Source organism: Musa acuminata, chromosome BXJ3-5 (assembly GCF_036884655.1).
Source record: "Musa acuminata AAA Group cultivar baxijiao chromosome BXJ3-5, Cavendish_Baxijiao_AAA, whole genome shotgun sequence".
NCBI classification, from domain to species: Eukaryota; Viridiplantae; Streptophyta; class Magnoliopsida; order Zingiberales; family Musaceae; genus Musa; species Musa acuminata.
The window spans coordinates 42727255-42748177 of record NC_088353.1 but is presented as its reverse complement, the minus strand read 5'-3'; the positions used below and the strand labels follow the sequence as shown (position 1 = coordinate 42748177).

Below are 20923 nucleotides of genomic sequence, written 5' to 3'. Positions count from 1 at the left end.
ACGTTTATAAGAACCAAAAGAAGAAGAAAAGGTTTGCTCGCCAGGAAGAAAGAGTGGTATGGAAATGTCGGGCGAGGAAATCTACACGGTGCCAGCGTGGCGATCGGAGCCAAGTTTGAAGTCGGTGAACTGCCGGTTCATCGTACGTCGCGTCGGCACGGCAGATGGGTGGGTCCCATGAGGGCCTCCTTGCTTGCTCCAATCACGAGCATACTTTATTAGTAGTAGTGGGTTCAACGTGAGCAAAGCCGTCAGATCCTTTGCTGTCGCCACCCTTCCGTCGATTAAAAAAGAAGATAGAAAAAAAAAAAAACAGATCAACCTCCTCGAGATTATCGTCTTGGACAAATTAAAAAGAAAAACAACCATCAGATTCTTTTTTTATATATAGATCATTCATTCCTTACTTTATAAAATAGAAATTAACACATTAGCTCTACTCGGCCTCCCCTCCGTGTGATCGCCACGTGTCTATCATTATCCTAATTTTATTAATTTTATCATAATATTATTAATTTTATTAATAAAAATATAAAAATAAAAGATTAAAAAATTAATGTTTCAATTGATGGTGGCAAATGACGATGACCGTAGATGATTGTTGTGGATGAGAAGAGCAACGACGAGAGGTGATGGTCGTTCTGCATTTATGTCGATGCCAACGCAATTGCTGAGTGATCGAGTGATAAAAGGGTCACTTGACATCTGTATAACTACATTGACGTCGACGTCAATGTAGTTGTCGAATGATTAAAGGGTCACTTGACATCTGTATTAGGGTCGACATAGTTATCGAGTGACGAAAGGGTCGTCGATGCAAATGCCCAACAATACTACTCTATATCTGCATCGACGTCGACTTAGTTACTAGCAATGAAGGGGACGTCAATGCAAACACCGTGCGATGCCAATGAGATCATGATAATGTAATCGATTTACCTTTAAACACAGATTTTAAATAATCCTAGTCATAGGTTACTCGAGACGGACATCGAGATAACCGAACAAACTAATGTGTTATATACATGTCCATATAATGGAAGCGGCTAGTCTCATAGGTACTTGTGTGGTGACACTAGGGATATAGTACATATGCTTATTGGAGAATGAGTTCATTGATTGATCCACTCACGGAATGTTAGATGGTTAATGATACCTCATTGTCAAATAGTGATTCCGTCATACTAATTATGTATTAAATCCTTAGACTTAGACACTAAGGATATTTTGTATGAGTACTCCACTCTTTGATATCAGACTTATAGATTATGTATGAGGACAATTGAGTGTCGATAGAGGATTATCACCTATCGATGTCATGAGAGGATCATCCATATGAGAATATCTTAAAGGGAAAATAGACCAATCAATTATTTTATTATTATATAATATATCTATAAGGATCATATTAAAATATAAAAATTAAAAGGATCCCGGGTTGTTTTCGTAAGTTATTAAAAAAATGATTCTAAAAAATAGTATAATATAAAAAAAAAAAAATTGAAATCAATAGATCAAAATGATGTTACGAACTCATTGAATTACCGAGTCTATTATATAAACATGACTCAAACGATAATATTGAATGATATAATGGTTAGACTTGTTGTCAAAGATTTTAGTCATCGATCATAACAAGATTTTTTTTTAAATGAACCCATTAAGAATAATCATGACATCAATACCTTATTATGATCTTGAATTATATCAATAGATATGAAAATAATTTTTCTGAATGGAGATCTAGATTTATATAGATTAACCTAAATGATTCACTGTGAAAATAAAAAAATATAAATTTTGATATGAAAATATAAAAAATCTATTTATAACCTTAAAAAAACATCTAGATAATGATATACAAAGAAAGTTCACTTTGTATTTATTAGTTAAAGAAGTAATTTGTAGGAAAAAATATTAAGAATTATATTATTATATTAAAAGCTGATTTTATGCAATAAAAATATTATTACATCAATAACTACTTATTAAACTTTATGATTGTGAAATTTTATCTGAGAACTTAAACTTAGTGTACTCAGACTCAATTACCAAGTTATTGAATATATTTTATGATATATTATAATATATTTTTTTCTATAAGAATAGTAAATATACTAATAGTTATATACATTATTATATAAAATACTTATAGTTAAAGAAAAAAAATTCAAAAATAATTAATATCAATTAAGAACTTAAGTTTCACTATATCGATTACTAATCCATTCATTTAAAATTTACATTTAAAAGAAAATATTTTTACAATTGAGTTTATGAGTAACTTATAAAAGATATGATGATACACTTACAAATCGATAAATTTTTTTTGAATTATATTAAAAGAGAGACATCATAAATCTAATTTATCATTATTTAATTTTAATTTTTGACATTAGAATATTTTGTATAATAATAACATAATTATATTTTTATGCTTATGACGGACAAGTGCTCGTCTTTTAGAAAATAAAAAAAATACTAAGAAGCCATGGGCCAATAATAATCACATCTTTTAGAAAATAAAAGATACTATTGTAAACATAGTGCAATCTTTATCACAGGCTGGCCCCCTTCGAAGGAAGGCCGATGGATCAAAAAGTACTCGTCTTAAGTATCTATATTTATCCTAAGAATCATTATCTATAACGAAGTTGTGCTCATTTTTCGAATCATTTTTCAAATCCATGCTTCTGCATTGTCTCACAAGAGCCTATTTTCTAAATAATTGAAGATGCATTACATGTATGTTAAAATGTGTCCCCAAATGTGCTTATCTGTGTATAGTGGCCTAAGTGGGGGTTGAACACTATGCTATTGGTTTGGGAGCCTAAAAAATCTACAGTTTTCCATGTAAAAAGAATGCAAGTTCATCCAACTCTGCTCGTGTAAAATGGATGATGAGGTGCTGTTGCAGCATGTCATGGCAGCCGAAAGGATTCCTGAGGCCGGAGAGGAGTGCCTTCAGGGAGATAGCCATCCTCGTCAGCATGTTTTTGGAGGCGGCCGGAGGTTGATGGCGGTAGACCTGTCAAAGAAATGTTACATTAGCCAAGACAGATCGAAAAGATCATGATCTGATCCAAACTATGTTTATGGAACTTACCATCAGCCATGTCCTTAGTCTTGTGGAGAAGAAATGTCCCGGAAAGAATTGTGATGAAGCCACCCATCTCTGTGACGATCTGTGTGGGATCTTGTCGATCCCAATCCTGCCAGAAGAAGCATAAGATTGTCCGAAACACCATTAATTCATCGGATCACCTTCAACATTAACAGTATCAACAACTCGGGTCTAACTGAGTCGAATAATTTCACAATCAGAAACATTTAGAGTCTCATCATTTTCATGGAATATATAGGGTTGCTTTCAGAATTAAATATCCATTCGGTTGCATTCAGATTACACAAACTATTGCACATAAAATTGATTATCATTCGGTGCACGGCAAATCCTACAAATCATAGGTTAAATTTACAATATCAGATGATCAGATGTGTTGCATTAGTAGTGGTTGTAGTCTTTTCTTGCAAATCCTATTGGCAATTAGGAAAGGTTTCAAATATTTGCAGTGATAATAGTAATAGATCTGTTCATTAACATGAAATACAAGACTAGTTACTCATAATTGCAAACAGGAACTATATCAAGGATACAGGGTGCACATTGTCCTTTGATTTGAAAATAATTATTATCCTATGGATGCAAAGAAACATAATTACAAGATTAATTCATATGAAGAAAAAAAATGACACTAGCCTAGAGACTTTCTTGTCAGTTTTAATTTTTAATTCTTTCCATTTCTGTTACTCACTTTCTTCTTCTTTTTCCCTCTGATTTATATTTATGTGTTATCTTCATCTCTTTCTGTTGTGCTTAACTAACACAATGGAGTTTTCTCGTCAAATTGCCTTTCGATTGCACCAGGAATAAAAGGATGTTGTTTGCATCAATATCATTGCAAAAATATTCCATTTTGCTCAGAACTCAACCACAAGATAATCCTCCACATGTTTGCCATTCTGGCTAGAATTTGATTGAAATCTTCCTTCTTGCTATGATACTAAAGGACACTCCTCTTCTTTCCTTCCAACTGTATCTTGGTAAATTCAAGGTCTTATTAAAGATATACATGCAACTATGTCTTAGTTGCAACCTCATGGTTTAGTAATTTAACGCAATCAAACTCATAAAAGATATAATACAAAACAAAAAGGTAAATGAAAAAACATGTAGACAAATATTAGTTGTTTGCAATTATGTACGTTCTTAGATGAAAAGCCAAAACACATCCAGTATCTGAACTATTCTCAATATTGAGCTCCACCTTTTCTCCCTAAACAATTTAGACAGGGTAAGGATGATTTATTGATGCTTACTTCATTTTTCAACTGTTATATTTATGTAATGTCATTATGCAATAATGATTAAACCACAATCATTTGAATGACAATCAGACAACAAAGATGCCAATAAGTCATATAAGAGTAGTTACCTTGAACATAATCACACTAGCCAAAATGGTTAATGATGTAAACATCACATAGTATATGGGTGATACAACAGCTGTGTTAAATGTATCAAGTGCCTGAGAACAAAATTAAGCAAGGACAAAAGTATTAGGCTTCAGAGAGAACAAACTGCCGGTAGCTGAAGATGAAAATAGTTGTATTTTAAATTTCTAGTCCATCATCAATTAAACAACTATTACTGGTACATTTGCATGGTAATTAAGCTAAAATGAGTGAACAGGAAGTTAAACTGCAAAAGGTAAACAATAAACAACAACAGTTACATGCCAGCTGGGCATTAGGTCTCTTATAAGATACATCTAAAATCACCTTAAAATCCACAGAATACTAACACAAACAATTGCAAAATTATGTATAATAGTTTGGTGGTTGACTGTGAATTTGATGTAGACCATTAAGAAAAGCTACCATAGGAATGTCTGGAAGATTATTTGATACAAAAAGAAGATCGAGAAGAAGTTTCAAAAATAAGTTCACATGCTTTTTCTATAGGCTGTGATGTGGGACATTTTGAGATTGTCCTGCATTAGGCTGTGACATTCTGCTACTAATCCGTTAAATTATTTTCAACATTCAAAAAATTGGCATAAAGATCCTGTGCTACTAGCCTAACAAACTGCAATAGAACACTGAAACAGATATCTACTTGTTTTAGCATGAATTTGGCTTGTCTCAGTATGAACAACTTCTTTGTTTTTCAAGTTTTTGTTGTCCCATACTAAGAAGATTAAAAGCTACAAAAACTCACATAGCTGAAGCTTCAACCAAAGAGATACTTGGAAAAAGCTAAGAATCTAGATATCATTGTCATTAGCTATATGAAAGACAGTTCGCTAAAAGGGGAACTATGTGCTGTTTTATATCATGGGAAATCGAGAAACACATTTTTGTTGCAGTCAATGGAGAACATTTAACTCACAAGGCAAATAGGCTAGCACTGCATGGGCATTGTTCTCCGGTAGTCAAAGGCCTCACTTCAGCCTTTAGTAATATAAAATTACTGGTACAACCCAAGACAACGAACTTGCATTCTTGTTACACATGATGTCCTGTTGCCAATTACACGGGAATATGATTTTATTATGAGGTGGAATTCTAGAGGAAGGTTTGCAGAACGAACATAAGGGTAGCCAAGTTAGTAACACCCAAATGTGAAGATGGAATTACAAAAATTAAGAATATGGTTGGTTTCTACAAGGAGATTCTGGAAGTCAGCTGTCTTCGGTTCATGGTTAAAATAATTGGGTTAGTGGAACTCAATATAGTTAATTAGGCTAAGTTTTCTTTTCTTTGATTGCTGAAAATAAATGTTGTTTGGTAGATAATGATAGCTTGTCTGTGTGAAAGTTATCTAACTAGAGGTAGAGAAAAAATAAGAAAAGGGTCATGTTAAGGATAGACAGGTGACATGAAGAGATGAATGTTAACTTATTCCATCTTCTCCAAATGTTTATAGTATCCTGTGTCAGCTGGATTAGCTTGTGTTGACTGAATTACAGTGTAACTCTATCGTGTTTTGCAAGATAAACCACCAAATAACTTAACCTCCAGATAAAAACTACCTTAAAGCTTAACTTGGATAAGAGAAAATAATATTTTGTAGCTGATATAATTTTGACAAACAATTAAAATGAACAAGGCCCACATAGAAAAAAAAATTGTCAAGATATGGTTACACTGACAACTAGTCTGGTTCTTTGAGAATAAGGTAGCGTGTAATACACAGTTCGTAGGATTGGCCAATATTTAGTTGATCCAAATATGGATTGTGAAATTCACCATTAAAAATCAGTAAGGTCAGATCTCCTTATCATTAAAGAAAATATGAAATATTCATCTTTAGTTATACTCAAAAAGTCAGAATACTTTTATGTAGTTTGGAAATAGCATACCAGCATTTCAGCATTTCATATTGTTAATATAGAGTCAAATGTAAGTTGTTTAAGTCAGCACAAAACTTACTGAGCAGAAAAAGAATCAATTTCATAATGCCAGCTTAAGTCTAGGAATTGAAGACCAGTTCTCAAGGTTTTTTTTAATTTCTTGTCAGATAAAATGTAGGAAAGCATCTAACCACAAGCATAAAATAGTGAAAATTTCTTATATGACTGATGTAATACGGCCACATTGACAAAAGAAAGTCTGTACCTTGTTCAGATAGTTCATTTGGGTAATGATACATGCAATTACTATGATCATGAATACCCAGGTTTGGGAATAAACCAACTGGTTCATTCCTGAAAATGTCAACTTCAGAGCAATTCCAAGAGCCTTAACACTCATAACCTGCTCAATCAAGAACAAGAAGAACATGTATTTTTCTTTCATAGTTCAGAACAAATATTAAAATATCAACCATAAGCTTCATACCGAGAGAGACCCTACAAGAGAGCAAACACCAATATAGACCATTATATGTGTTTGCCCATATCGAGGGACGAAATGGAATATAAGCATAAAGGCTGCTACAAGCACGGTTGTTGCATACAATAGAAAAGCTGCAGAGAACATGAACCACATCTTAGTTGTTTTTATAAGCGCTCCAATAAACAAATATATGGAAATATATGCCTCTTTGTTTGAACTGAGAAAAAGAAAGAGAAAAAACGGTTGGTACCTGGTTCAGTTGCCAAATCCCAGACTTCCGTTACAGACTCGATCTCACGCTCCTGAGGGGCATGGAGAACAATTGTTGTGGATCCCACAACACAGAGAATGCAGCCAAAAATGCCAAATATATGTAGCCTTTCCCTTAAAATGATATGTGCAAGTACAGCACTGTGGAAAAGAATACTTTGTATATATTAACTGGATAAAATAAATCAACAGATTGTCTCATGTTATTTGAGGTCATGCCTGATGATTATGCTAAGAGCACCAAGAGGAGTGACCAGAATAGCTGGAGCAAATGCATATGCTGCAAAGTTAGCAACTTCCCCAACAACCACTGTTGAATCAGACAAATTTTTTAGTTCTCATTCCTGTCCCTATGAAAAAGCCATTACCAAATAATAAACCAAGAACACTTGAGGAATAATAGAAAACAAAGATGTTTTAAGTTAAAAGTATCTTATTGTACATTGCAACTAATAACGACATATTATAAACATTTTAATGATATGAAATTTGAGCCCCATCTCACGGAACATAAGAGCCTATCCTAAGTAAAAGAGAAAATAAATGTTATCAGTGTGGAACAGATGCCAGATGCAACCTTCTCAATCCCATAGACTTATACATAAATAGAGCTCAATAAAAATTGGTGACAAAGCTCCTCTCAGAATAGAATAATGATTCAAGCCTCCGAGAAATTTAATTCTAACATCATAAAATTTAACATAATTTACATCAAGCACTGTAATACAGAAAAAATTATTAGGCAATGCACCTTTTGGATCTGTTAATAAAATATGGACAGAGTTCAGAATAGGAAAAGGTAGCTTCTAGAATGATACAGCTAACTAATAGTCATACACTTGAAACTTATGCAATATCATCTAGAGGGCTCAATATGTTTGAGATAAGACATAGGAACCCAATTTTTAGCATCAAAGGTACTCCCTATGCACCTAAATGTCCCAAAACCAATTAAGAAAACAGAAACCAATGACCGTCACCAACAAATTAAAATGAAAACTTTCTAAATGCAATCGGTAAGTACTCACTTGCTATCATGCCTGCCCACCACAGTGGTTCATACAAGTATGAATAACCACCTGCTCCTGTTGTGAAGTAAAAAAACAACAACATTTAGAAGTTTTTGATAATATTATGCAACTAAAGAATAAGAAAGCAATCATATAATTGCATAAGACAAATGACGAAAGCAACTATTGCAATTTAATTATGCCGAGTAAAACTAGATACAGGTAACATGCAGCAAAAATGTGAGTCCTAGTACCATCATCACCAACATGACAATCATACTCCAATATTTGTATCTGTAATATTTTGATCGAGACAAAGAGACACAAAGTTACAACAGTCCTATAGCCTTATGTGGCAAGAAATGTCCCCTGTCTGGCTAAGAAATGTGAAGGACATAATTTATTCTCCAATTTGCTTGATTCTATTCTAAATAATCCATGTAGGAATAACAAGAAAGAAGGTTTTCTTATTCTGGACAAATATACCTATAAATCCCACTATGTACTTCTTGCAACAAGTTCCCCAGGTTGACAAGTCGCACTATCTACCACTTGTGACTCTTCCAGATCCATGATTCTGTCTTAGAGCTATAGAAGAACTGTCCCCTCTCTAAGAAATTGAAACCATTCTTTTTGTCCCAAGATGTGTTTAATTTCCTCTTCTAAGTCAAACATTACTAAACAATCATGTACAATCGCGTGTGAAGTAAAAGTACACCACTTATATGCTTTTTTGTCTTGGGGAAGAACTTGTGCAAATGTAGCTCTAATAAAAAAAGGGAGGGAACTCAAATTAGAAATCAAGCAAGTGGAAGTTGGTTGATTAGAAGCGTCCAATTATTAAAACAAAATTGCTAGTTACTGAAAATGCAAACAGCACTGTGATTCACAGTTAAGGTGGGATATTGTTGTCAGTGCCTCAGTGGTCAGAAGAGTTATCTTCATTCCAGACTATATGCATATGATGTTTTTATAGAACTGACTTTAGATGGTCTTGCAGAATTCTGAAATTAGAAGCAAGAGTAGGTATTAGAATGTCAATGAAACCTATAATCTTCAAATAGACGTGTATTTTTAGTTCCTTGATTTGAATAGTCAGATTAAGAAAGACTGCATTCAACAGAACGACATCAACATCATATCCATAATCCTATTTCAAATGTGCTTCACACATGGAGAGTTAAATTCACAAATTTTTTAACTGTTTCTCGAGCATAACGCCATAACCAATCATTAAAGGATTAATTTCACTTCATGGGCATAATCGCTGATGCATATTTGCACTAAATTATCATATATGTAATTTGTAGATTCAAGTCTTGGTGTTATGACAACTGCTAAGATTGCTCTCTTACAACTTGGATGACCAGGCTTTGTGTCATAGATATCACAACTTTGCTAAGAATGGTAAGATTGCATATTTTTAACACTCCTCAGACCCTGCATCGGTGTCATCATATTCTATGGTTTTTTTAACACTCCTCGGGCCTATCTTTTTAATTTTTTGAATATAACATTGCCTTATCTATTTATTTATATATTTTTTCACATTCTATGGTTTTTTTCCTTTTGAAAATACAACCCATTTCAGTTTGTGATGTAGAATGGAATTTCAGAAACACAATTAAATTGCTGATATCTACTACCAGAAGCATTGTCCAACATGATCTCTATGAAACAGGCTTCCTACATCCTTTTTAGTCCTCAAGCAGATCTATTTTCCCAGATTTAGCTTCATAATTGACAAGTGGCGTCGTTAAATCTATTAAAATAAAATAAAGCACCGATTTGCGTTTCTCCAGAAACAACATATCACCGACATTACACAGTATAGATTGCCGAATAGCGTAGGGAAAAGGAATGAAAGGCACCTGAAAACAGAGAAGAGGGAAGAAACAAAGCATGTTTAACAAAGAATTCGATGTTGAGTACTCAAAACTGCACAGTCCTTACAATATTTTCTGTTTTGAGTACTCGGCTTGTTGATCTGTTGATTGTAACACCGATTTCTTTGTTAAACATGCTTTGATTGCAGAGCACAAAAAATCGATACTTTTCTGACCTGCTCTGACACCGGAAGCGGCAGCCTTCTTCAACCCCTTCTTCTTGACGATAAAACTGGCACCGATGAAGAAGCTCGAGGACAACGCGAGGACCAAACCCTTGATGTTATCGGAGGACATGCCGCTATCCGACTCAACCCAGCTCCCTCCGGACGCCGCGGTGGCGGGCGCCATCCCGAGCCAAATCAAGAACCCTAGCTAGACCACCACTACCTCCAGTTCCCCGCCCGTCGGCTCTTCGAAATCGCCCATGGCAGCGATCGGCGGGCGGGGATCCCCCGCCACTAGATCCGGTCGCGTGGCCGGTAATGCATGCGGCGGATCGATGTCTTCCCCCTACCCTCAGATCTGGCGGCACTGGACGGAGTCGCGTGGACAAACTACCCGCAGAGAGAGAGAGAGAGATTAATTGAAGAGGATTGGAACGGAGACCGTGAAAGAACGAAGAGAGTCGTCGCGTCCAGGGAAGGAATCGTAATAAAATACCAATAAATGAGACTCGAAGTATCACCGGAAGCGTGTAAGTTTTGAGTAATCGCACGCGAGCGCAGTTACGAGTGATTGTCTCGACGAAACACAGAACGGGTACGAAAAGGGTACGTGTCGCTCGGGTTCCCTTAAAAATATGAGCAATTACATGAATCGGATCAAAAGCACGCATCTTGATGATTGGACTCCCCGCCACTCTTCATGTGGATGGTCAAAATAAGAGTGGACTCAAGCTCATGATTGACTTTGAGAGTCAACGAGCAAAGAATTTTACCACATAAAGGGTGGAAAGCTAATAAAAGGGGGACTTCAAAGCAAGGGACACAAAAGTATTTAGCATTCCTTCAACAGTTGCATCCTCCATTCTTCCTGGATTTACTTCTGCTCGACTGAAAGAAGAAGGAACAGCCTCCCTTTCTCCTGCAACAACAACGGCTCAAGATCATCACACATGATCTATGAGAGAAAAGATTCTTCAGGTTTACCTGCTTGTGTTGCCCGAACTACTGTTCTTACAGTGTTCGCCATCGTCTCCCTTTGTTGATGAAGGCTTTGGCATTGTCCTGGAAGCAGATCCGGTGATTCCAGACCTCCTCCTTCCGCCCAGGGATACTGGGAAGAACATCTTTAGAAGGACTGCTCCATTGTCGACGCTGTGGCTCTTCCTCCAAGCTCCTTTCGTCGCTTGGTCCGTCTTCCTTCTCTCCTCCCAAGCTCTTGATTCCTGCTGCGAGAATTCTACGCCATCGGTTTGGTTCTCCTGCATGGCGGTCACGATTCCAGGTAGCTTCACCAGATCCCTGAGCGAGAGCTCATAAGCTGCCACCGGCGCGTACTCGACATCGTGCACATGCTCTTCCGAGCCCAAAGAAGCGTTCTTGTCATCATCATCATTACCATGGCAATGATCGGCTGGATCTGTTGGGAAGGTTGCTTTCTTCTTCCACTCTGAACTCACCATCCATTGGTCTACTCCATGACCATCGGAGTCGCAGAAACGGCCATGGCCACCATTGATTTCTTCATTCCATTTTCTGAACTCAGGCAAGTCTTGCTGCAAAGAAAGCATGGTGGAGAAACAAGAGGACAGGATGCGTGAGCTTCGACAGGGTAGCGATTAAAAGGAGCGGTGAGAGAGAGTGGCTTTATCATCTTCAACAGACCAGAAGGCCGTCGACACAAAGGTCTGAACTTGTTTCTTTATGCTCCCTTCCAACGAGGCTTCATTTGCTTTATGCCAGGATTTCCGGATGGAACACAGCCAACATCAATCATCTTCTCTCTCATTGCTTACTGCTTCGATGCGTGAACCAGTGTAGCTTGACAGCTACTGTGTCCACGGTGAAGCTCTACCAAATGTGTATACGGCATCAAATCTTGGACCAAACAGGCTGTGTCCCTTCGGTCTTCATGGTTGGCTGTTCCTCGGCATACCTCAGACACCGACCCAGCAACCCAAATTGACAGCTGAAAGCTGTCGGATTGTTGCCCAGAATCCAAGATCCAGTACATCAACATCTTTATTAGATTCCTTCATGTCTCAGCTTCCTGGGTGTCATCATGTCACTCAGCTCCTTCACTCATCACTTCAGCTGAAAACAGCGAGTGTCTTAGATTTCCTGTTTCTTGGAAATTTGCTTTTAACTGTGCCCCCACTACCCAACTCTGAGTCTACTTTGGTCATAATCTCTCTGCGTTGGTTCACTATCAACTGCAGTCTGAGGAACTCTGACATAGCTTCACTTGTAAGGTGCCCGATGGAATGCCTTCAGAGGCTATGTGAGATATATGGTTAAAGTCATAGTCACAGTAACCATGTCTTTCTATCCACTTGAGACAGCTCAAACCTCTTCCCAAGTCAGGTAATCCGTACAAGATAACATAAACCAAGATGAATGAGACTGCATGTTATGTAGTCTCCTAGTTCAAATGATACATGATAACACAAATAACTATTGTTCAGGTAGGTTCAAAGACAGAGAGAGCATAATCTTCATTACCCAAGTGCGACAGAGATTTTAGGAAGAAAAACAAGGATATGTCAATTCAATTAGTTCATGCTTGGACTTTAACACAATCACAGCAAGAACAAGGTACATTAATTCATTCAGTTTTAATGGATAAATAAACTACAATAACAAGTTCAACAATTGTTCATGTAGCTTTAGAGAGCAAGTCAGCATGTAGCATGGATTGGATTCTATCTGTATTAAGTTTACCACTAACAAACTTGCATGGTTGCAAGCACACAGCACCGGAGTAAGATAAAGGAAACAAAATCACTGCAATTCTCATTCACATATCTCTGCCCTTCGCAATCATAAGCTCTTTCAGTGCGTCAAAAATTTTTATATAAAACAAAAGAATGTTGGGTATAGGACTTACAAAGAGCTCCTCTGGAAAAATCTGATGTTTTCAAGCAACTCCTTAAACTGTTACCATATCATTGGGAGAGTTCCTGAATTAATTGAAGAATGTCGAAGTTGTCGAGTGGTTCGAGGCCATCAAAAAGCCTGTTCATATCCTCCTGCTGCTGATGGATCACATCGGATGGATCATTTGACCTGTAGTTTATCCCAGCCTGTTCATTCATAGCCACAGTGTTTTTTGCCATTTCTCCTCTAGATGTTCCAGCAGTTTTCAATGGTCTAATTTCACCAGTGATTCCTGATCCTGTTCCACTGATGCCCTCATGGCCAAGGGAGCTAACACCAGTGCGCTGAGAGGTCATCATCTCTTGTAATGTCCGATCAACACTAGGGCTTTCAGTTTGATCATCTTCTTGAGACTCTGTTAATGGTTGTTTCATGGTAGACGCTTTCACAGGTGAATTAACAGAGTTTAGGTGACCAATGTTATCAGAGGAAGCGAGGATATTGTTCGACGTGGAGGGTATGGAAGATGGAGTGCGAGGAAAAACATTAGGCTGCGACTGACGCAATGAAATGGAGCTAGCTGGTGGTATCGGAACAGTGTTCCCAGTATGTGGACCATTTACATTGCTACTCCGGTTGTCCTGCCTTGAGTTCAAAGAGTTCTGACGGAGTCCAGCGGTGGTAGTTGTGGTACAGGTGGAAGGTAAATTGTTAAGGGTATTAGCAACACTCGTTAGACTACCACTAGCTGATAAAAGCTGCACACGAGTTGCATAAGCAGATGTCTGATCACATTGGCTTGTATATTGGGGAATTGTTTGCTGAACATCAGGTTGTTGGACTTGTTGAGAATGGAGCACTGAAGAAGAAGCAGTCCTCTTCGGGAAGTTGATCAAACTATCTGAATGAAAAGAAAAGGATCAGAAGATGAGATGAGACTTAAATAGGAACAAGAACCAGCTTGAAAGGAAAGTAGGAAATAAGAATCATAAGAGTTTAGCCTAACTAATTAATTTACACTTGCAATCACAAAAAAAAGGTCCCACACACACACATTTTTAGTTTTAGAGCAGTCTCCTAATCCCATGTCAATGTGAGGAAATTGTCAAGTGTAAATGGACAAACATCAAAATGTAATTTAGTGTTTCTACAGGTATTCAAACTCTTAACTATATGCATGCCAAATCACCCACATGAAGCACACTTTAATTCCAACTTTCCAATGCATTGCATAGATATTTTAACTTTTAGATAATGATTTAAAGTGCGCTACAACAAAATCTTCGACTAGATTGTCCTATAGAATCAGCCAAATTTACAGCATCAAGCAATCAAAGTATCTTTTATGAGAAACAGATTTTAAAAAATAGCAGAAGCAAACTTTACCTATAGGGCCAGTCCCTGTTTGTATACTATAATCAATCAGATCTTTCATGCTGTCGAGCACCTCCAAAATCTGTGTATTATTGAAAAAGGAAAACCAACACTTAGTTTTCTGTGACTTGCTTGAATGATACATTCTGCTTTTCAAAATTTATTACAACAATGAGTTCCTTGTATCTAGAATATCTTGCAAAAATGCTTGTTGGATTCATTTAAGAATAAGTATCAGAAAGACCTCTGATCCTGCTTATCACTAGTCAACCATAGTTTTGTTATAATAAAAAAGGTAACTTGTCAGTCACAATTTTATGCATATGCCGCTCTGATCAAAATCTTTTTGGAATTGTTTGCATGACAAAGGAGACAATTAAAATTTGCTTAATGACAACACAAGTAAGCAAGCTCACAAGCCTCACATGACCTTCCCATTTCTTGCAAGAGCCTTTCTTTGTTATAACTTTGTAGGCCCAGAGGTAAGTATGACATTATATAATAGAAATAAGAGATGAAGTCCCTGAAATGTTTTTAAATGCTGATTAGATGGATGCATAACAAATGAAATTTATTAGTCCAACCAAGTACCGATATTGAAATGTATAGCCCCATATTGGTACATGTTTATTTTTATTATTTTATTCAATGTTACAGACCATACAAATCAATACGCCACCTGGTACATTGGTACCTACTTAAACCAGTATTGGATGGTATTTAAATCCTTGTATGTAATATAACTATTATTATGTATGAATACTTATATTCATACACGAAACATCAATAATATCTATGCATGAAGTATATAGACATGGCTTGGATTAAAATAATTCTTCTATTCACTTTTTGTGTTAAATTGCTAGTATGAACCATAGTGTATGCTTCAACCATAATGTTAATTTCAATACCATAATAATCAAGGTACATCGAAGTTATAATTTTTCATCACAGCATGAAAATTATATAGCATATACTTACTAGTTATAAATATGAAGTGACTGTGTTCAGTTTATCTCCTAACTAGGCTTAAGATTATATTTGTTTCCTAGGGCCATTTAGTCCATTTGATACAAAGGATTAAAAGTTTATTGAAATAAATCTATCATCAACCTATGACAGAACAAAGGTTATGTAACAAATTATGCAAGAAATTTTTGGGACAACAGTACAAAAATTGTTTTGAGAAAACCACCATCACAATATGAAACTGAACTAAACACAGCCTACCTGAAGGCAACGAAGATAACACTTCTTGTTGGCCAAATCATTTACCACTGGCACCTCCAAAGCCTTAACCAATTGACCAGCAGTTTCCATAAGTCTATATTACAGATTCAGAAAATCAAAAGAAATTTTGATTATTTAAATAAAAATGAATGCGGCAGAAGCTTATTCACGTTAAGAAACCAATCAAACACAGGAGAGCAAAGCAACATACTATAAGCCAAAAGGTGGTCAGAAGCGAAACAAAGAGAAATTCACAAACTAATATAAACAAAACAACATCCTTAACATCATTGGAGTTCATTACATGAACCTTTCTCTTCTTTTCCAAAAGTTTTCTCTGTATCCTGTAAACTGGTGATTTTACCTGACCCAGAGCATTTAGCGAGTGAAAACAACTATAATCAGTTGGCATTTTAGTCTCATGGACCATGTAACTAAACATGGATACATTTAGTTAACAAAGACAGTTGTTAAGGCACTCTTCTTCCCTGGCCAATTCTCGTTCATATGAACTCATTGTTGTATAGACTGTGTAACACCAAAAAAATGCCCTAAACCATATGTCAAAAAATTTCAGGTAAACAATGTCTCCTAACAAGAATTGATGCTTGATCTCTAAGTATTACATAATGAGTGATGCAATGTAAAATTTTTCAAATTTATCAGAAATGGTGCAAAATTGCCTGGTAAATGAAGATGCTGCGATACTCATATTTAAATATGCACATAATGCAGAATTAGCACACCAATGAAGATCCATATACTTTTATCTTTATTCATGTTAAACTGTACTGTGTAATTTAAGAAGGTAATAAATGTAGAACCATATAAAAATGTAAAACAAACAAATGATGCTAACCATATGTCAGTTGCAAAACTGGTAGCTTACTTGCATATGCTAATGTTAACTACTATGGGGTCTTAAGTATAAAATGTAGGATACATGTGAAAATGGATATAACTAAAAGCAATATCAATAATGTAATATCTTGCTTATCCAATTATAGTGCATGGTTACCGTAATAGAATCAAACAAGTAGCAAGCTCATGCCAAAACTAAGAGTAGTACAACATATTGTGATTTATCATATCAAAGACCCACAGAAACAATAAAATTATTTAAAGAGTAACCGATGTACAAGACAATCTTTTACTATGTTTAATTTTTGAAATATAACAATCGTACCAATCACATTATGTTGGAAGGGAGCTGAAGACAAATAAATCTTGATAACAAGATATGACTTGAGGTGTCAGCTGAAATATGCAAGTCTGAACAATAATTGGCTACCAAGCCACACAATATTTCCCATGTACAATATCATTGTGTATATACATGTATAAAGAACAATATGCATTTGCATATCTACATGTAAATACATACCCAGATATGAATTAGTGTATGTAATATTTTTATATGTATACATGTATATATGAGACAAGAAAAGGTCTTTTGTGCATATAAGAGCCAAATCAGAAAACCTTATTTCTCTTCCTAGCTTATCCACATGCATGCCTTTAGTTAAGCATATGTGAGGTATGCAAAAAAGCAGGTGTGTTGCCCCAGCAAGAAAAAAGACAGTATGCTGGCGCATACACCATTAGCCCTAAGCTATGATGAAACTAGTACAAAACCAGCAGCAATAGTATTCAATATCACAAACAGATAAACACATTTATTGCCTCGGTTCAGGTGCAACACTTTTTTATCTGCTTGTTACTCAAATTTGGACGGTGTTAAGAATTATCGATCCACATGTCATGGAGGTTCAACTAAGATTTTCTAAAACTTTTCATACTTCTCATGAATTGAATTAGCCTTGTGAAAGGTGGAAGGATATCTAGATACATGCCTAAGACCTATCTAATATCTAGGGAAGAAAAGTGGGAAAATCAGGGACTTGTCATTTAACATTAATAATATAGCAATTTGAAAGCAGTGTGTCCATGAAGAGATTAAAAGGCACAACCAATATTGTGGATACAGCATACTTACAATTTACAGGTACGTTCTAATTCCCAAGCTGATAAACCAAAAGTTGAGTTTTGCACCGAATTCTGATATTCCTGAACCAGGGCATTAAGTCGATTTACCTAAAAAGTAGATACCACATTACACTGGTTCTAGACTATAAGATTGTGTACTAGCAGGCCAATGCAAAACAAAATCACAACAAAGATAGCACATGTTATTTGTACAAAAGCATCAGTTGATACCTGAGGCATGAATAGTCGTCGAGGAATAAACTCCTCATGATGTCTAGCACAAAATTCCCAGGAACATATCTAAACATAGATCCAGAAAAAGAATACATTTACTACTGTCAAAATCACACAAACCAGAATCTCGAAAAAGAATCGCATGTAATGCAAAGATAGCCTCCTAGTTAATATTTACCTTCAGCTCAGGAGAGAAAACAATCCTTAGGTGACCTTCACGTGCCACCCTTAACTGCTCAAACACACTCTCCTGAACTGCTTTAGCATATTGAAGGACAATCTGACCTGCTGCATTTTGATATTCTTGAGGCATATCAACATAGAGTAGTTCCTCCAAAATACCACTAGCATACTTGATTTGTAATAGCCTTGGTAGAACTTCGACATTTGTCACTATATAAAGACAGATAACCAAAAGAAAACAAATAAATGACAAAACATAGTTTTAAAGTAATGAAACTCCATCAACAGAAATGATATCATGGATACTGATCTCAAATGATTATCCACTTAACAACATAAAGTCAAGATAGGAAGTAATAAAAATATTACATACCAACGCCACGAGCAGGTTTGCGATTACATATTTCACATTGCCATATATCCTGGAGAGTTATAAGTATGCATTCGTCAATTTATGTGTCAAGCCTTACGAGGGAAAAATAAAAGTTGTGCACCAGGCATATGAATGGCAACTAGTCCATCCACATCCGAAGTTTAAATTTGCTAGAATGTTATATAAAATATTTTTCACAGCATGTATTGAAAATTTAACAAGAAAATATACCTGAGGAAAAACGCCAGTAGTTTGGGGTCCATTTTCATAGAGAGAAACACACCACCTCCTCTTGGCATTAGGAGTGAAGTATTCAGCAACAAGTTCCCTCCAAAACCCAATATTGTTATCCTGTATTGTGTGAGAAAGCATTCTAATGAAAGATAAACAAAAATAATCACAGCATGAACAACTTAAGATGATCAAATACTTCTGCCTTGGAATAGAGAAGCTTACATGTGGCCTATGCTGCTTTCGATACATGTAATGGGTCAAATGTCGAGCACAGATTCCAGGCTCATACAGAGTGGATTTTACTTTAGGTTCTACAGCTTGCAACTGGTCTTGTTGCTGAGGTATGCTTCTAAGGATCTGCTGCTGCTGTGGACTAATCTGTGCAGATGCTGCCTGTGAAGGTGGACCAGGCATTTGAAGCAACTGTTGCTGCTGCATACTAATATGTTCATATGCTGCCTTTGGACGTGGCCTAGGCTTTTTAAACAACTGCTGCTCCTGCTGCTGTTGCAGGAACAGTGCCGAATAAGAATGCTCACTTTCCATTTTACCAGGGCCCAAGCCTCTACCGGAGTGCACCTGGTGTGGTTCCAAATTCACAGTACCAGTGTGGCACGGAGACTGAGAATGCTGTAGCGGACCATTTTGATCAGAAGAACCCATCTGAGGCTCCATGTTAACAAATGCGGCGCTGCCAACATTTCCCAACCCTTCCCTGAGCTCTGTTTGCCTCTGCATGTGAGGCATTGAGGATGATCCTTGATAATTCTGCATCATATTGAGCTGATCAGGCTGTGAATGATCCAAAGACATCCGACTAGAATAGAGATTGTGGGGCTGTTGCCCCTGAGCTGTGGGAGAAGTCGAAGTGAACGCACGAGGATCAAACTTTGCAGGGCCTAGCACATCCGGTGCTCCTCCGCCGCCACTTTGCTGTTGGAAATTCCTCGATGTGGCCATGAGCCCACCGGCTGCCACAGGCCGACCGCCTCCAGATGAGTGATCAGGGAGTGAAGACACAGTTGAGGTATCATTCAAGAAACTCATGTTGCTGGTGGTGTCTAAGTTGGGGCTAGGAGTAACCAAAGAAGAGGTATGCTGCCTAGAAGGGGCAGATTCAGCATGGTTTCCAACCGGCCTCCCAGAGTTTCTTCTCAGGGGAGAAGGGGGAATCGATCGGCTTCGTTTACCTGGACGAGGAGCGCCTGAGCGCACCATTCTTCTCCAAACCAAGGTCTATGTATGACGAAGTTCTGAATGCATGATTCAAGAACAGCGTATCCGAGCGCAATATATACAAACAGGAAAGAACGACTCACTTTGGCAAGCCAAAGCCAATAACCCTTGTCTTCCATTCTACAGAGAGAAAAAGGAAAGTAGCATCTAAGCAGAGAGTGAAGTCGCAATGCCATAAAGATTCGACGCTGTGTTCTAAAAATGCTTCCTTTCTATACTTAAGAGAGAAATAATACCGGCAATTCACACAGAACCTCTCGCAAAATCTCATCTTTTCTCGCCGCTGCTTTCCACTGCCGGAAGCCCTAAACCAACCAAAATGCTAAACGAAACTAAGATCAGAAGCAAGGGAGATCAAAATGAGACCTTTCCACTAAGAACAGAAACCGAGAGAAACTAGAGCACCTGCAAAGAGCTAAAAATGCGATCTTCTCCCTCGCACGTCGCTCGCTTAGCCCGTCCGACCACTGACTCCCTATCGCCGGAGCACAATCCGGTGACGCGTGCACTCCTTAAAAGTCTGATTAACCGATTTGGAATGCGGGAAAGGCCGCCGAAGAGGACCGCAAGCCAATAACGCCTCGCCGGTTTGACATCCACTGGTTTTCACTATGTTCCAAACTGTGATTTCCATTATTATATATATCGATCTAAAAAGTGACTGACAACTCTCTCCCCCCCTCTCTCTCTCTCTCTCTCTCTCTGTCTTTATTCTTTATATATATATATATATATATATATATATATATATATATATATATATATCGATCTAAAATGTGACTAACAACTCTCTCCCTCTCTCTCTCTCTCTCTCAATCTTATTTCTTACATGACGAAAAAAACTAAAAGAACATTCAATAAAAACCCCCTCACATATAAGTATTCTGTAGTTCTTAATTTCTTATTGTTCATTTTCAATAAATGTCTACTTCGATTGGAAATTTGATTTACAACTTTCCTAAATCT

The 20923-nt window shown here is 36.9% G+C and overlaps 3 protein-coding genes across 5 annotated transcripts; all 3 read right to left on the bottom strand.

The window, feature by feature from the left end:
• Positions 1–2492: 2492 nt before the first annotated feature.
• LOC135638868 (probable magnesium transporter NIPA4) lies at positions 2493–10676 on the bottom strand. Of its 2 annotated transcripts, XM_065152375.1 has the most exons (9): positions 10243–10671; positions 8199–8255; positions 7390–7480; positions 7151–7311; positions 6904–7031; positions 6682–6819; positions 4497–4589; positions 3107–3212; positions 2493–3028 (listed from the first exon to the last, which is right to left on the bottom strand). In XM_065152375.1, exons 1-9 carry the CDS (start codon positions 10415–10417, stop codon positions 2922–2924), a joined length of 1056 nt encoding a protein of 351 aa, XP_065008447.1. In that variant the 5' UTR covers positions 10418–10671; the 3' UTR covers positions 2493–2921. The 2 variants fall into 2 exon arrangements, 1 of the variants encoding a protein (XP_065008447.1); XR_010496771.1 differs by lacking the exons at positions 2493–3028; positions 3107–3212 and adding an exon at positions 5453–5582 and having other exon boundaries at positions 10243–10676.
• Positions 10677–10804: 128 nt separating this feature from the next.
• LOC135638869 (uncharacterized) lies at positions 10805–12005 on the bottom strand. The gene is made up of 2 exons (XM_065152376.1): positions 11218–12005; positions 10805–11152 (listed from the first exon to the last, which is right to left on the bottom strand). Exons 1-2 carry the CDS (start codon positions 11799–11801, stop codon positions 11077–11079), a joined length of 660 nt encoding a protein of 219 aa, XP_065008448.1. The 5' UTR covers positions 11802–12005; the 3' UTR covers positions 10805–11076.
• Positions 12006–12107: 102 nt separating this feature from the next.
• Positions 12108–20546, bottom strand: LOC135638867 (transcriptional corepressor SEUSS-like). 2 transcript variants are annotated; one of them, XM_065152373.1, is made up of 11 exons: positions 20363–20546; positions 20194–20279; positions 18944–20077; positions 18719–18838; positions 18488–18536; positions 18110–18324; positions 17929–17997; positions 17708–17805; positions 15712–15805; positions 14494–14563; positions 12108–14008 (listed from the first exon to the last, which is right to left on the bottom strand). In XM_065152373.1, the coding sequence occupies exons 3-11, from the start codon at positions 19937–19939 to the stop codon at positions 13176–13178; spliced, it is 2544 nt and encodes an 847-aa protein (XP_065008445.1). In that variant the 5' UTR covers positions 19940–20077; positions 20194–20279; positions 20363–20546; the 3' UTR covers positions 12108–13175. The 2 variants fall into 2 exon arrangements, with proteins under 2 accessions (XP_065008445.1, XP_065008446.1); XM_065152374.1 differs by having other exon boundaries at positions 20194–20262.
• Positions 20547–20923: the final 377 nt, after the last annotated feature.